Source organism: Lygodium microphyllum, chromosome 18 (assembly GCF_053477565.2).
Source record: "Lygodium microphyllum isolate KBCC chromosome 18, Lygodium_microphyllum_v1.1.10, whole genome shotgun sequence".
In the NCBI taxonomy this organism is placed as follows: domain Eukaryota; kingdom Viridiplantae; phylum Streptophyta; class Polypodiopsida; order Schizaeales; family Lygodiaceae; genus Lygodium; species Lygodium microphyllum.
Genome location: NC_141152.1, coordinates 65,524,527 through 65,542,493, shown reverse-complemented (window position 1 = coordinate 65,542,493; position 17,967 = coordinate 65,524,527). Strand labels below are relative to the sequence as shown.

At 42.0% G+C, this 17,967-nt stretch overlaps 1 protein-coding gene across 6 annotated transcripts in view; it reads right to left on the bottom strand.

Moving 5' to 3' along the window:
- LOC148020970 (peptidyl-tRNA hydrolase, mitochondrial-like) overlaps window positions 1-17,139 on the bottom strand; it is a 77,146-nt gene extending 60,007 nt beyond the window's left edge. For 2 of the 6 annotated variants that reach the window (XM_087698802.1, XM_087698805.1), the window contains exons 1-3: window positions 16,891-17,135; window positions 16,339-16,423; window positions 16,185-16,252 (exon numbers count right to left, since the gene is read on the bottom strand). In XM_087698802.1, coding sequence (XP_087554928.1) covers window positions 16,185-16,252; window positions 16,339-16,423; window positions 16,891-17,073 — 336 coding nt within the window. In that variant the 5' untranslated portion in view covers window positions 17,074-17,135. Of the gene's footprint in view, window positions 1-16,184; window positions 16,253-16,338; window positions 16,424-16,890 lie in introns of all 6 variants that reach the window. The other 4 variants (XR_015694657.1, XM_087698803.1, XM_087698804.1 and 1 more) reach the window with 4 other exon arrangements.
- Window positions 17,140-17,967: the final 828 nt, after the last annotated feature.

Genomic DNA, 17,967 nt, shown 5'->3' with positions numbered 1-17,967 from the left:
CTTTTGTTGGGGAAGCTTCAATTTTTTGACAAGTGCATAATTTATAAAATTATGTGTGGAAGAGTCATCAATCATGACTCTAACCCTCTTTCCAACTATCAATCCATGTACTCTAAGTAAATCATGTGGCCCAAAAGTAGGCTGCCACATAGAAGTTGACATACAACACTTATGTTGTACATCCATGTGCAAGACCTCTAAAGATTTGTACTTTTCATGCCCCTTTAATTCTAAGGTCTGCACTACATGGATTTGTTTTTCTTTTCCCTTGCCCTTGTCCTTATCCTTTCCTTTGTCTTCCCCCTTTTTCTTTTGAGGGCAATTCCAAGCAGCATGGTTAGGGGATAGGCAATTGAAATACAACTTTTCTTTTTTGGCCTTATCAAAGTCATCAGGACTTAACTTTGGCCTCATATATGGTTTCTTTTCAAAGGGTTGTTTTTTACCCTTAAAAAATGGCATTTTCCTTTTAAATTTGCCCACAAATTTTGAGGTTTCCAATTCCTTAGACTTGGGCTCCGTACCAGTGAGACTAGTGAGTGTACCTGGACGCATACTATCTTCATGAATTAATGCAAATTTAATTGCCTCTTCCAGCGTCTTAGGTAAACTCCGTTTTACTTCCTTTTTACAGGCTTTATCTAGTCCCCTAATGAATCCTCTTGTTTTTTGGAATTCATCTATTCCTTCTAGTTTGAGGATTATCTCACGATATTCCTCCAGATATGTCAGCAGGGGTCGTCCCTTTTGTCTGACATAATCCCAATCTTCCCAATTTCTTTCCATTTCATTTTCAGGAAGAAATTCTTTCAAAAAGACGGATTCAAATTGAGCCCAGGTTTCAGGTATTTTATTCGCCTCCTTTAAAGTTCGCCACCACTTATATGCTTTGGGCCCCAAAGTTAAACTAGCCTCCAGTGCTTGGAGATGTGGTGGGGTATTTTTTAGTTTATGTAAATCTTCCCATTTTTGGAGGAAATTAAAGATTGTGTCTTTATTCCTATCTTTTTCCTCCCCTAAAATTGAGGTGGTTTCATATCCTTTAGAACTAGATTATCCCTCAATTTATGGTAAGGTTGGGGTTCCTTAGGATCTCGCATAGTCACATCTAAATCTTTCAATGAAGATGGGACATCCGAGGTTTCTATCTTATTTTTATCTCTTTCCAACAATAAAGTTAATTGAGATTTTATTTCAGTGAGTGTTTGAGTTAAAAATTCCATTTGAACCCCCTGAGCTTGCACACGAGCAGTAAGATCATCAAATTGCTCTCGTGTAGCAAAAAATTCTTCCCATTGTTCTTCTTGTATTTCTGGTTCATGGGGATCTACCTTAGGTTGGTCCCCAGAACTAGAGCTTTCCATTACTCTTTCTTTCCCTTTTTCTGCCATTAATACACTGGAATTGGAAAGCAAAGATAAGAAATTTGCATACAAAGTAAAGTACTTCCCTGATTTTAATGGCAGGCGGTGGTTGCTGGTTTGGAAAGAAACCCGAAGAGTAAGGAACAAATTTTATCTTCCCAGACTAGAGCAATGAAGCAGTCATGCTGGAAATTCAATTTCCTGACTTCAGTCGTGGATGACATTTTTCCGTCCATTCCATGACATTTTTCTGTCCCTCTCACAGCAGTCGTGACAAAGTCGTGTCATGTCCGTCTCACAGCAGTCGTGACAACAATCGTGTCACGTTTCACGTTTTGCCTCCGTCTCACAGCAGTCGTGTCACGTTTCCTCGCGACCCCACGCCTGGTCGTTTCGCCTGAACCTTTCTTCTGCCCGTAACGTGTCACATTTACGTGACGTGGCACGTCTCACTTTTTTTTTTCACGGCCCGTCACGCTTTCACGGCGTCTCTTTTCGGCCAGTACTCATTTATGACGAGTGACACGCGACCTTGCGAAGGACTGACGACCTGGCGGACGACGGATCTGGCCGTTGAACCATAGGCTCTGATACCAATGAAAGATGATCCGGCAAAGACAGAAAACGATGAGGCCAGAAGAGAAAATTTTTACAGTCCCAATCGGTGAGCACGAGTCCTTCTTCTCCTCCCAACCACGCCTAGATAAGTGCTGGCACCTCTCTCTCTGTTTCCTCTGCCAGCCGTCTACTTTTGGTGAGTCCTACTATTCTTGGACTCTCTTACTCTCTAGGCTCCCCTTAACCCCGTTCGGGCGCCCAAGAGCCCGGACGGTCATTCTCGTGCATGTTCCCCTAGATTTACCTTAATATCACATTAAATGTCACTTTAATGTCAAATTCAATATTTGTGACCTTAACGTTACATTAAATGTCACTTTTAATGTCACATTAATGTCACACCCTCCAACTGCCGCTTGCTGCCTGGCACTTCTTCCACTGCTGTGTTTGGCCCCAGACAGCCATCACCAGCCCTAGTCAACACCTCTTCTGCTGCATTTGGCAGTTTCAGCCATCATAGGTATCCTCGTGCATCTCCACCGTTGTTGCCAGGCACCCTACTACTTCTGGTGATCTGCATTTTGGTCTTCTACACCCTAACACACTCCAGATTTCAATCTTGTGATAGAGGAGTTTAAAGAGTACTTGTGCATCACGATCTTACACCCCTCCTACTAGTGTTGCTATATCATCCGGACCAGTTGGCAAGGCTGTTGCCAGGCATCCTACTGCTTCTGGTGATTTGCGTTTTGGTCTTCTATACCCTCTAACACGCTCCAGATTTCAATCTTATGATAGAGGAGGAGTTTGAAGAGTACTTGTGGATCATGATCTTACACCCCTCCTACTAGTGTTGCTACACCATCTGGACCGGTTGGCAAGGTTGGCCACCTCTTCGATCATGAAGGACATACACCATTTGGAACGACTGGCAACCCATCTTCTTTATTTGAGATAGGCCTAGTATCAAGTTCGTACAACCCCTTTGAGTCGCATGAATCAAAACCCTCTCTTGTTTCTCCTTTTGTTGTTGCAAGTCCCAGATGATATTCTATAAGTAAACATCAATAGAGGGGGCTCCCGAAGCAAGCATCCTTCATCGGGTATATCTACATCTTTTGTTTTATTTGAGCATGTAAGCCACTCTTCTCAAATCCCTCCCATCCCACCCACCTCTTCTAGCCCACGCATGGATTTCCTTGCTTCTTCACTCCAAAACCTTGGATTACACTCCACATCTGCATCCTCCACACTGGGAGTTGGAATCTCTGTTTCCACTCCTAGCACCACAGCCGCATTCTCCGTTCCATACTCACACTTTCCTACCCCTTCACATCACGGTAGATTGTTAGGGGAAATGCCACCCTCTAACATTGTATTCTCCACTTAACCTCAAGCCACTTTGCACCATGGGGCCTTGTTACAAGGTATTCCACCCTTTACCACAGTTTCCACCACCTTTCCGTCAGTAAGCGCATAATTTTCCACTTCGACAGCTACGATGGGCATCCCCCTCACTACCCCTAGTTAGCCACCTCCTTTAACCTATTAGATGCAAGGATTTCCATCCTCTACTTATGGTGTGTCATCTCACATTCCTCGGGTCTTAAGAAACCACGTCATTCCGTACAATTTCTCTTCTTCATTCCCACTTTCGATTTCTATTTCCAACCCCAAAAAGGCTTTCTAGGGTCTTTCAAGAGTGTTGGAGCACCGTATGAGAGACTTCAATGAGTGAGACTCAAGACTATTCGTGTGTCATGAGGACATGTATTTTTTAAGCCTCACTTAACATGTGGATTAATTTTTAATCACATGGTTAAGTAAATGTTGCACATATGAGATGTAACTAGGGTTAGAGTAAATTTACAAGCCCGAGACCCGAGAAAATCACAGGATGTCAAAGGAAAAAGTTGCTACAAGTTATGCTGCACAGGTACTTAGTGAAATCCCAGGCCAATTGTTCGCCTAGGTCATTCATTTAGCCATAAGTGCCAATTTGGTGACATTAGAGAAGTGGTGTTTAATGGTACCTAACATCAATCTGATGGTCAAAGATGGCATAGAGACACTCATGAATGGAAGTTACCTAGCCAATTTAATTATTGGCCAGTCAAATTATTTTTGTGGGCATTGAAATAATTATCAGATTAATTTTCAATATTTAAGACTAAAAGTCAATATTTAATCATGAATAATGTTGGAAAAACCATTTGGGAAGGCTACCATTTGGCAAACTTCCCCATGCAAGTGGAAAAAACGTTTTTAAGGGCTGGTGGAGTCTATTCTAGCCATTGTGAGAGAGAAGGGGGCTATTAGAGAGCAAGAAGAGGCTGCTCGTGATTTGCAACCACTATTGATCAGTCCTACAACTTGTGACCATAGTTTGGAGCCCTCCAGGAGCAGGTGACAATAACCCACGCTCCTTCTGGTGCAAATGATAGCATATAGGATAGGGCAATAGTCTGTCTAGTGGGCCTAAGCTATAGGTGATATCTTCCATGGCTATTGGACAAGGCAACAGCAATAAATGACTGATTTTCTTCAATTCTTCACAAAGAAAGTCCGAATTTTCTCCCTCCTCAACATTCTCTCTCATCTCCCAATCTTTCTACCAACCTTTCTCCAAAGACTACAAAATTGAGATCACCAGAGGCTGAGAAATTTCAGACTTTCTCTTCTACAAACCCTAATTTGCAACAGAAATTAGGGTTTAGTAGTGACCTTGAGACACATGTCGGAAATTGGAAGCTCCAAGACTTGGATTCAACAGGGCTAAAGCAACTTTCAGTCAAATTCAAGTGGAGGGACCAACAAATCAATGAATTTGAGGTATTTTCAATCTCCATCAAAGCAGATGAAGGCCATATGACTACCCAAATCAAGGGGCAAATCAGATTGAAGACTTACAAGTCATTTTGAACAGCAAGGGGAGTTGGAATACCAAAAGGGATTGGGAAAATCCCATTATACATCAACTCCTTCTTTAATTATGTTAAAGAAATACCAAAAGGGGGACCAGTTTTGGGGCCAACACGATGTCCATTGTCCAAGATTGTGAGTTAATTTACATTTCTCAGTTTTGTAATAAATGTTCCTACTGTAACTAAGTTGTAATCAAGGAATTACCACCCATCCCCACAGAAGGAAGGCTGGTTTCATCATGCCTATATATACAGCACCTCCCATTCATTCTTCACCCACTTTACCACACTCTATGTTCCTCCCTACAAACCCTATTGTCTCTATGGTTTCTTTCTTGACATGGTATCAGAGCTAGAGGCACTCGGTGAGCTGCGAATATCCTGTGCATCAGTGAAGGCAAAGACAGGTTGCAAGTTCAACATTAACATCCAATTTCCTTACCATTTTTGTTGCATCACTCGGAGATATCCTTCTCCTCCCTCCCATCCTCCCTTTTACAAGTTGACCCTACGGTATCATGGCATCTCCACTATCAGATTTCCCATCTCCTAGGTGCTCCTACTATGGCAAGAATGGTTACACCCCAGGAGATTGTTAACATCGACCATTGCTCCCTACCCCACCGGAGTATATGCATCTTCCACCAAGTACTCCTTGTGCTACCTCTCCTTTCTAGGCCACACAGATTGTTCTACATCAGCTCTCAACCTACTATGCTCAAGGCAATGAGCCACATCCAATATACATAAAGTCCTCACAAGCAAACGGAGGCTTTAAGACCTCACAAGGCGATAAGTCCTCCTAGGGACCACCCCACAATGTGGGGGTTTCCGCCACCCATTTTCGGGTCCATTGGCTACCACGGCCCACATCCCCTCCACAGTCCACTCCATTGAGAGCTTGTGACTATTCCCTGTCCTTGGCTCACCCTAAACCTTCTCTCCCACCCTCTTCTCCTCGAGTTCAAGAAAACACCTCTAGGCACTCTCCAACTTCTGCTCCTTTCAAGCCCCAAATACCTCCTTCGGCACGACCGACAGTACTTCCTTCCTCCTCAAACACCTCAAAGTCCATGATCCATGAGTTGGAGTCCCTCTCTCTCTCTCAAAGGGGGATTCAAAGAGGGATCTTTTTTCTTTGCCCTCCGAGGGGGCATCTCCTTTTTAGTCGGCTTCAAAGGGGGCTCCTACTCCTCCAATTTCCAAGGGGGGCCCTACTACTCTCATCGTTCCTCACCCACCATCGTTTACTTTAGTAGAGAGGCTTTCTTTTGAGTAATCCCTTCCTCTACTTCTACCCAATCTTTAAAGAATCTATCTTCAATCGAGATCCTTGGATTATTAGTCGTGACTCTGTGACTAGGCCGTTGTATTCCTTCCAGCATAGTGTAATGGAGCTAGTGGCTTCTCACCTGAGGTTGTGTTTCAAGTTCTACTGCTTATCCGGTCTCCTGACTATCTTCACAAGTCTCCTTTCAAGTGGCATTCTCGAATTACAGGGTGGATCTTCTTCTCTTCCCCTCACTCCTCTCTTGTGCTTCTTTTTGGGCCTGAGAGGGGGTGTTGAGAAACCACATCATTCCGTATAATTTTTCTTCTTCATTCCCACTTTCAGTTTCCGTTTCTAGCCCCCAAATAGGCTTTCTAGGGTCTTTCAAGAGTGTCGGAGCACTGTACGAGAGACTTCAATGTGTGAGACTCCATACTATTCATGCCTATGTATACAGCACCTCCCACTCATTCTTCACCCACTTCACCACACTGTGTTCCTCCTTGCAAACCCTACTCTCTTTGGTTGCTCAATCATTTTCCTTGGCATTGGTTAGATCACTCCTACGCAAGGATTCCCATCCTCTGCTCCACATGTCCCTATCCTCCACCATATGGTCTCCTCATGCAGTTACCATGCCCATACCCAAGCAGCCCATGCCCACATTTGAATCCACTATGCATACTTCTCACATGCATGGTGGGCACTCTGGCATTACTTCCCAAGTGTACTTCCCCTCCCATCCACCCTTCTCCCATTACACCTTATCCATCTCCTAGCACTACCACTCCTGTTGCAACAGCCAAGAATGCCTTCACAAATAAGACTTGTTTTAATGAGTCAAATTTCACCACTTGGTCGAACTTCATGCAAGAAGTGCTTGAATCTCACGGACTTTGGAACCTTGTCATTAATCTAGAGACTATGCCGAATGAGTGCCGAACCCTCCGTTAGCTCACCTTGATCTCATCCATCAATGGAGAGCCCACAATGCCACAACCAATATTGAGTTAATGCAAGGGTTGCTTCCTGAGTTCCACTTCAGTTACAGCATTTTCCCCTCGCATATAAGCATTGGCATCGTCTCATTGACCACTATGCGGTGCGAAATCGCACTGTATGTATCAATCTCGATTTTGAGCTTCACGTGTTTTCCTTTAAGGAAGGGGATGATTTGAAAGTCAAGTTGGCTGAATATCGGCACTTGCTCATTGAGTTTGCCACTAGTGGCTCCTTGAAGCCAAGCGATGATCAATCACGTTCCTCTTGAACAAGCTGCCCAACAAATACTTCCATTTTATCCAACACATTATCTCACTACCTAGATTGCCAACCTTTTGCAAGATTTGAGTGTCAATTCTTGCATTATGTACAACTAAACAATCAAGTCCACAAGAAAGCCTCCACACAGCCTTACTCTGAGCAGAGGGGATTAGTTGCCTCTTCTTCAGGAGGATAACCAACAGTGGCAAGAACTCACAAGATACAAAGGCAAGACAATCAAAGGGTGACACATCTTTCTCAAACGAAACCAATCTGGCAACAACTCCCTAAGAGAAAAAAAATTGTAGATATTGTTAGAGGTCGAGCCATGTAGATAAGGAGTGTCGTGCCAAGGCCCAATGTTAGATAACGGGAACAGATTTTCTTCAGACTTATGGAAGCACGAGAGTTCTTCACCTCCCAGCCACGCCTAGATAAGTGCTGGCCTTCAAGCTTATCTCTTTGCCAGCCGTCAACTTGCTGGAGTCCTACTATTTCTGGACTCCCTTACTCTCTAGGCTCCCCTTGACCCCGTTCGGGCGCCCAAGAGCCCGGACGGTCATTCTCGTGCATGTTCCCCTAAATTTACCTTAATGTAACATTAAATATTCCTTTTAATGTCACATTCTCCACTTATGACCTTAATGTGACATTAAATATCCCTTTTAATGTCACATTAATGTCACATTTCCTTCCCCTTAAGAATCGTTTTCGTCCTCGAAAACGATATTTGGAAGGTCTAACTGTAAATCGGGAAACCTTTTCTTTAAAGTACTTACTCGCTCCCATGTTGAGCTTTCTTCTGAACAATCTTTCCACTTAACCAAACATTCTTGATAAATAGTATTCCTCGTTCGTCTATTACGAACATTTAATATTTTTTCTGGTTCATGTGGATTAGATTGGTCATAGAATAACTCCTCAATATCATCATTTAAGATTAGATTATCCAAATCACCCAGCTTCTTCCTTAATTTGCTTACATGAAAAACTGGATGTATTTTACTACCAACAGGTAGTTGGAGCTTGTAAGCCAATTCTCCCACCCTTTTAAGTATTATGAAAGGACCACAATACCTTGGTGAAAGCTTTGGACAATGTCCCTTTTTCATAGTTTTAGTTTGTTCAGGCACCTTAAGATAGACCAATTCTCCTTCTTCAAAGGAGATGTCTCTTCGGTGAGGATCTACATAAGCTCTAGCTCGATTTTGAGCTTTTTTAATATTTTCTTGAGCAAATTTTAACATATTATTCATATCCTCCAAAAAGTCTTTAGCTGCCTGAACCTTTTCCTTATGCAGTCCTACTGCAAAAGGAGCTCTGGGCTGAAACCCATACATCAACATAAATGGACTATATCCAGTGGAAGAGTGTTTGGCACTGTTATATGCAAACTCTGCTATCGGTAAATACTCTTCCCAATTAGTTTGCCTTTTGCTTACATATGCCCTAAGCATATCTTCAAGAATTTGGTTAACCCTTTCAGTTTGCCCATCTGTTTGCGAATGATCCGCCGTACTCATGCTAAGTTTAGTATCCAATTTCTTAAATACCGCACGCCAAAAATGGCTATCAAATTTTCTATCCCAATCAGAAACTATATTTGCCGGAAGGCCATACAATCGGTATATGTTCTCTACGAACAATCTAGCCAATTCTGGTGTTTTAACATCAGTTGAAGTTGGAATAAACCTAGCCATTTTGGTTAACCTATCCACAATTACCCACACAGAGTCGTGCCCCCTCTGTGTTCTAGGTAAAGCAATAATAAAATCCATGGAGATACTCTCCCATTTTCCCGAAGGAATTTCTAATGGATGGAAAAGTCCTCCCATTTTTAATTTTTCAGCTTTATTAACCTGGCATTTATTACATTTGACCACATAGTCAAGGACGTCCTTATTCATTCCAGGCCAATAGAACTGCCTTTTAATAAGACTATAAGTCTTATTAACTCCTGGATGTCCCGCACTAGGGGTATCATGACACTCAAAGAGTATCTGGCGCCTTATTTCTATATCTTTCGGGACACATACCCTACCCTTGTAGAGTAAATAACCATTATCAATGGTAAAATTCTTCCACTTGAATCCAGTTTGAGCAGTTTGAGCAACCCCTGATGCTCCATATCCTAGTTGAACATCCTCAGATATTCCTTCCTCAATAGAAGCACTTTCATTTGGATCCCCATTTTTTATTGCTTCCCATATGTTGGAATATGCCGGATCAACCTGGCATTTCCCTTTTAAAGATTCAAGCAAGCTGGAAGTGAACTGAGTAAAACTCAATTCATTAATGATGGGCATTCTGCTGAGTGCATCAGCTACTATATTATACTTTCCTTTTCTATATCTTATTTCATAGTCGAACTCTTGGAGGAGTTCGGCCCATCTGGCTTTACGCCCATGTAAATCTGGTTGATCATTAAGCCACTTAATGCTTTCATGATCCGATAAGATCAAAAGTTTGGCACCATACAAATAGTGCCTCCATTTCTTCATTGCATGTATTATTGCATACAGCTCCCTCTCATAAACAGAATAATTCTGTTTTGCACGATCTAATTTCTTGCTTTCAAAAGCAATTGGTCGACCTTCTTGTAATAAGACCGCGCCTATTGCCTTATCACTGGCATCAGCTTCAACCACAAATGGTTTATTGGGATCCACTATTAATAATACTGGAGCTATAGCAATAGCTACCTTAAGTTTTTGAAAACTTTCATTTTGGTCTGTTCCCCAATTAAAACTTTTCCCTTTCCCTTTAAGTTGGTCTGTCATTGGAACAGCTATTTTGGCATAATCTCGAATGAATCTACGATAAAATCCAGATAAACCTAGGAAGATCTGCAGCTCTTCCAGGTTCCGTGGAGGTGGCCATTCAATAATTGCCCTTACTTTTTCTGGATCCATGTTGATTCCCTCTTTCGAGATTATATGCCCTAAATATTTGACCTCTTGTGCAAAGAATTCACATTTAGTTTTCTTCGCATAAAGGGAATGTGTTCTTAACAGTTGGAATACTAATTGTAAGTGTTCCAAATGTTCTTCTCTTGATTTACTAAAGATCAAGATATCATCCAAAAAGACTACTACAAAATGCCCTAGATAGGGCCGTAAAACACTATTCATCAGCTTCATAAAAGTAGCTGGTGCATTAGTGAGACCAAAAGGCATCACTAAAAAATCATAATGCCCATATCTAGTACGAAATGCCGTTTTGGAAATATCTTGTGCCTTAATTCTTATTTGGTGATAACCTGATCTTAAGTCTATCTTTGTGAAGAATTTTGCCCCTTGCAATTGATCAAAAAGATCTTCCATTCTGGGCATAGGAAATTTATTCTTCACCGTTATTTTATTAAGTGCTCTATAGTCAACACAAAGTCGCATAGAACCATCTTTTTTCTTTACCAATAAAATTGGTGAAGCCCAAGGTGAATTACTAGGTTGAATAAATCCTTTATCCAGGTAATCTTTAATTTGTCTTTCAACTTCTTGATGCTGTGTTTCACTTAACCTATATGGTGGTTTTGAAATTGGGTGTGTATCCTTATTTATATCAATTGGATGATTTATTTCACCCCTATCTGGTGGAAGGCCACTAGGTAAATCAGAAGGAAACACATCTTTAAAATCATCTAACAAACTGTTCAATTCATTATTTACATTCAATTCGCAAACATAAGAAAATTGTTGCTTTATATTACAGGAAGTAAAAGTATTTTGTACAGGAAAAGACCATAGCATATATACCTCACAAACTTCCTTCTTTATCAGCTTCTGAACTTCAGTAGAACACAGCAAAGGATTATCAGATACTTCATGTTCACCTTGAATGACAAAAATCTTACCATCCCTTTCAAATTCCAGTGTATTATGGTGATAGCTACGTTTTAAGGATGGTTCCAATCCCCATAGCCACTCCCTCCCTAGAGCAATGTCAGCTCTTTCCATGTTCATTATTTGGAAATCAAGCTTATCTTTATATCCTTGAATCTCGATTTCCAAATTGGATACCATTGTATCCCATATTTTATTGTCTTGACCTTGCATCATACGCACAACGTATTGATGCTCACTGTTTTGTTGGGGAAGTTTCAATTTTTTGACAAGTGCATAATTTATAAAATTATGTGTGGCAGAGTCATCAATCATGACTCTAACCCGTTTTCCAGCTATCAATCCATGTACTCTAAGTAAATCATGTGGCCCAAAGGTAGGCTGCCACAAAGAAGTTGACATACAACACTTATGTTGTACATCCATGTGCAAGACCTCTAAAGATTTATACTTTTCATGGCCCGTTAATTCTAAGGTCTGCACTACATGGATTTGTTTTTCTTTTCCCTTGCCCTTGTCCTTTTCTTTGTCTTCCCCCTTTTTCTTTTGAGGGCAATTCCAAGCAGCATGGTTAGGGGATAGGCAATTAAAACACAATTTTTGTTTTTTGGCCTTATCAAAGTCATCAGGACTTAGCTTTGGCCTCATATATGGTTTCTTTTCAAAAGGTTGTTTTTTACCTTTGAAAAATGGCATTTTTCTTTTAAATTTGCCCACAAATTTTGAGGTTTCTAATTCCTTAGACTTGGGCTCCATATCAGTGAGACTGGTGAGTGTACCTGGACGCGTACTATCTTCATAAATTAATGCAAATTTAATTGCCTCTTCAAGCGTCTTAGGTAAACTCCGTTTTACTTCCTTTTTACAGGCTTTATCCAGTCCCCTAATGAATCCTCTTGTTTTTTGGAATTCATCAATTCCTTCTAGTTTAAGGATTATCTCACGATATTCCTCCAGATATGTCAGTAGGGACCGTCCCTTTTGTCTGACATAATCCCAATCTTCCCAATTTCTTTCCATTTCATTTTCAGGAAGAAATTCTTTTAAAAATACGGATTCAAATTGAGCCCAAGTTTCAGGTATTTTATTCGCCTCCTTTAAAGTTCGCCACCACTTATATGCTTTGGGCCCCAAAGTTAAACTGGCCTCCAATGCTTGGAGATGTGGTGGGGTGTTTTTTAATTTATGTAAATCTTCCCATTTTTGGAGGAAATTAAAGATTGTATCTTTATTCCTATCTTTTTCCTCCCCGTAAAATTGAGGTGGTTTCATATCCTTTAAAACCGGATTATCCCTCAATTTATGGTAGGTTTGGGGTTCCTTAGGATCTCGCATAGTCACATCTAAATCTTTCGATGAAGATGGGACATCCGAGATTTCTATCTTATTCTTATCTCTTTCCAACAATAAAGTTAGTTGAGATTTTATTTCAGTAAGTGTTTGAGTTAAAAACTCCATTTGAACCCCCTGAGTTTGCACACGAGCAGAGAGATCATCAAATTGTTCTCTCGTGGCAAAAAATTCTTCCCATTGTTCTTCTTGTATGTCTGGTTCATGGGGATCTACCATAGGTTGATCCCCGGAACTAGGACTTTCCATTACCCTTTCTTTCCCTTTTTCTACCATTAATACACTGGAATTGGAAAGCAAAAATAAGAAATTTGCATACAAGATAAAATACTTCCCTGATTTCTTATGGCAGGCTGTGGCTTCAGTTATGTATGAAGGCTGTAGCTTCAGTTGAATATGAAGTTTTCTGCCTGTCTCACAGCAGTCGCAGTTTTATCCGCCTCAGGAGCAGTCTTATCCGTCAACAGCAATCTGATACTGGCAGCTCCACTTCTGATCTGTTTCTCGCGGCTGCTGGCAGCTTCACATCTAAGCTGGTTCGTCCTCGCGAATGCTGGCGACTCCACTCCTGGTTCTCGCGGATGCTGGTGGCTACTCGCCTGGTCCTCGCGACCCACGTTTTTTATTATTTCTTTTCTTTTTCTTGCCCGTCACTAAACGGGTCACCATAATATGACATATCGTTTTCTGCCCGCAACGAAATGAGTCATTAATGTATGTAATGTGACGTGGCTACTCCCCTTTTACTTTTCCTTTACGGCCCGTTAATCCTCACGCGACGGACGGAAGAAGTAACGGCCCGTTTACTGACGCGACGGGGCAGGGCGGGGGTACTCCGTCAAATCGCGTGACGGTCAGGAATTAAGTGCCGTGAAGACGCGACGGGACGGAACGCTTCTGACTGATGGCCCGCTTCTTGACTGACGACCTCTCAGATTCTTGTTTTATCAGGAACATAGGCTCTGATACCAATGTTAGATAACGGGAACAGATTTTCTTCAGACTTATGGAAGCACGAGAGTTCATCTCCCAGCCACGCCTAGATAAGTGCTGGTCTTCAAGCTTATCTCTTTGCCAGCCGTCAACTTGCTGGAGTCCTACTATTTCTGGACTCCCTTACTCTCTAGGCTCCCCTTGACCCCGTTCGGGCGCCCAAGAGCCCGGACGGTCATTCTCGTGCATGTTCCCCTAAATTTACCTTAATGTAACATTAAATATTCCTTTTAATGTCACATTCTCCACTTATGACCTTAATGTGACATTAAATATCCCTTTTAATGTCACATTAATGTCACACCCAAGGTCTTCCACCTAGAAAACCACAACAAACTATTGCAATTGCCTCCACTCCAGCTAGCCAATCCAATGGAGCTACGCCTCCCGCTACTGCACTATCTACTCTACCTGCCCCAGTGGCTATTGGACATATCGCATACGAACAGCCTCAACATCCCATATCTTTCATCACTACTCCTGAAGGATTAGTTGATTGGTTTGCTAGTACCAATGCCATTGCACTTTACACATCCACTTCACATGCACCTCCATCTAGGACCACCTCATCTGACGTTTCATTGGCAAAGCCCTCCTAGTGGGCATACGTAATGGTGGCCACATCCTTAGATTCACTCCATCTTCGTACTCTTAGCTCTTTAGGCTATTGAGTTGGGCCCATAGGATTTTGTCCTTAGATCTTCATTTTTTAAGCCTTTCACTGCATTTACTCACCCACACATACACACTAGCATCTTTGCATTGTTCATTCACTAAGCTTTTCATTTCAATTTTGTTTTGTTTTTTAGAGCATCTCACTATTGACCTCTGTACTTGCTGATCTTCATCTCTTTTGCAAGGTTGTGTTTTCAATATAGGGCAAACAGCAAGTTTGCACTAGTCCTATCTAGGCTAGAGACTTGGGATGTGCGTCATTCCATTCATGGTTTCATCATTCTAGGAGTTTTGCTCTACTACAAGCATGGAGGCTTCCCCTCCCGAGATGGATCGTGCAACATCTCTCTTGATGCTCTCATGGCTGTGACTTCTATCTTGTTCTAGTTGGGATGATTCCTCATATCATGGTTCTCAACACTACACGAAGTTCAACATCCGGCTCCTCTTTTTCCTTTGGCATCGACATCCAAGATTGACAGGGGGTTGCTACCCTTCTTGGTATTCTCTAGGATTTGGTACTTATCTTCCACATCAACCTTCCCTCCCCCCCCCCCTTTGTTGTACCTTCTCCTTTGCATTGCATGATTTCCTCATCTTTATAAAGGGCACTTGAGCAAGCAAACAATTTCCCCACAAGGGATACTATCCAAGTGACACCTGTTACATGAGCATTCTTAGCATGTAGCATACTATGGATCTCGTTGTGCACAGCACCCCGGGCGGATCCTGAGCTGTCTCCACCAATGGTTCTTATATCACACCACCACTCCAACCCTTCCCTCGTCATCGATTCCCTGGAGTGGATGGGTAGCTTGTCTATTTTGTGATGGGTTGGACCTAACCATCCCTTCTAATTCTCCCGAATCATGCAGGTTCTTAATCAACCACCAACCATCTCTCCAAACACCTTCATATTTATTTATTAAACCCCCCCATCTCAAAAGAATGTGCACTTGCCACAACAAAAGAAAAAGAAGAATTATGATGAAGGAAGAAAATAGCTTGAGTAAATGGAAGAAGAACAAGTCAATATGTATTACCCCATACGTAAAAAGGCTTAGATGAATCATTGATGCACAAATGGATTGGTTTGTATCAAGTACTTAAGAAAATATGAAGCACAATGTATCTACTGCAACATCAACAAAAAAAGACAAAAAATATACATGAAAACTAACACAATTGAAGCTCCCACTGTCGCCATCAAACTCTGACCAAGGCTCGCAAGCCAAAGATGACAAGCAAAAACACAACGAATGCACTAGATGGTTTGAACAACACAATGATGTGATGGACCTACAATCCTACCTCCACTTAGAACCTCCCACCCCCCAAAAAAACTTTTTGTGTTTCAAACACTAGATTCTATTCCGCAAAGTCATTCAAATGAGAAACATCTCGTCCTCCATATCTTAAGTGCCCCTGCAATGAGCAAAGAGGGTTGCAATTGTTCAATAAATTAAAGTTTTTAAACCCAGATACTTCTCTTCATTATAACAGAGAATTTAAAGACTTTTCAAGGATTTGAATCAAGAGCTAATTGTGTGACAGTTGCAGGCACATCAACTGCACTCCTGCAGACCCCTAACCAACATGCAATACTGTGTGCCACGTTCGCTTTACTGTCTACTTCGTACTTACCTGTTGCACACAGTCCCACAACTCTGTACCTCTGCACCACTCAAATATCTATCGTGAGGACCTTATTCCTGTGTGAAAAGGCCTGAACTATGCCATGATGAACACCATCCAGCATAAATATGAAACTCACCTTAATTTTCAATAAAATGGGGTTGGAACTTGCACACAAACTGAGTAATAGACATCTGCCGTAGTAAAATTGAGCAATCCATTCCATGAATTAACATCAAATAAAGTCAAAATTTCAAGTGGCACCAAGACAAAGGTAAGGCAAGTAAGAACATTGGAACAGGCAGCATACAGATTCCCCAGAGAGGTTCACATAGGTTTGTGGCTTGGCAAGGAACACTTGTGCAGGACCCATCTCACCTGCATGCAAAATGTTTATCAACAAAGACTGATTTGACCTCCTCAACAAGCAATTTGAAAATCCAAAAATGAGATTGAATAACAACCCTTTCCAATTAGTGCCTTGTGTTGTAGTGTGCTGAGTCTGATACCTTCGGCCTCAGCAATTGCATCAATCATCTCAAAACCAATCTGCAAACGTTGCAGCATGAATGGCACTAATTCCAGCATCTTATTATCGGCTGTTTTAAGTGACCAATCAAAAACTCTTTTTACCACAACCTTCGTATACAGTGATGCTCACTAGGTATGCACTCATGCCATTATCGTGGCATAGATGTAATCCATTGAAAGTCACTCAAAAAAATGCGTAAACAAATATAACGAAATGCATCTTGCCTGCCTTGTTTGAGTATTGTGAAGCTCGACTCCTACTCATGTTTAGAAGGAAGAAAGACTTACTGTGTATGCAAAATTCAGGCCATGAACGTGGCATAGGTGCAATCCGCCGACCATCACACGCAAAATGCGCTATGCAAGTACTACGAAATGCACCGTACCTCCCTTATTGCGCCGTGCGCATCATCGTGCATTTTTGTGAGGCTCACCTTCCTGATTCACGGTTAGACAAAACGAGAAAGGGCAGAGATGAGGCATACGTTGTGGCGAGTGCCTTCGAATCTTTGCCCGGGGTTGCCGAGTCCTACAAGAAGCCATGGCGGCTGCTTCTTGGGAACGTCCATGACGCCGCTGCTGGCGTTCATGATATGGCCGGTGGCGTGGGACGACGCTAACGGTGGTAAGCGCACCTTTGGAACTCGACAAGCTGCAGGCGACAACATCTTTCTGCCGAGTCCAACCAGAAGGAGCTTTCCCTGCTTTCTTTTATTTCTTACGTAGTTGAATACAAATAATAGTTTATTTTATTTTATTTTCATATCTTTTCTAAAACTTTCGGAGCCTATGTGGCACAAAGAGGTAGCTTTGGAATGCAGGGTAAGTGATCTCTCTCTCTCTCTCTCTCTCTCTCAAAGGAGGTCGAAATATCATCATTGTAATGCCAACCATTACATGCATTTACCTTTTCTCAAGCTGTCATGACAACCACCAACTCTCTCTCTATAGATCCATCCATCCTCTCCCCTCTCTCACACACCTAGCCACACACACACACACTCTCTCTCTACCATGTTAGTGGGTCTGGGAGGAAAACGTGCGCAAGAACATGGCATGGGCAAGAGCAAAAGTGTGGATAGAGCAACAATAGATGGAGCAACATCGAAGACAAAGAAAGTGCTTTCGCTCTATCTTGATGACAACAATATCCTTCTCCATCTCTATATCAATCTCCATGCCTACAATACTATTATAGTCTACTACTTATCCCAAACTGGTCCTTCTCTTTCTTTACTGCTATTGCTCTTGTGAAGACATGTGAAGCAGGGTAGGTGGCCATTTGCATTCTTAGAGTGATAAGCTTGCATGAGGAAGTTGGGCTAGATGGATACAGAGGTAGCAAATGAGTAGATGTGAAAACAATGGCGTGGGTGGCCACTTCTGTGGCAGTGATGGACACAAAGGAGATCTCTCTCTCTCTCTCTCTCTCTCTCTCTCTCTCTCTCTCTCTTTTCAAGTAGCAGAGCATTATAGCATGGATGGCAGGCTAGGCATAGTGGGATTTGACATGTGGTGATAGGTGGCTTATAGACATGCCAATGGCTTGCTATGTGAGTAAA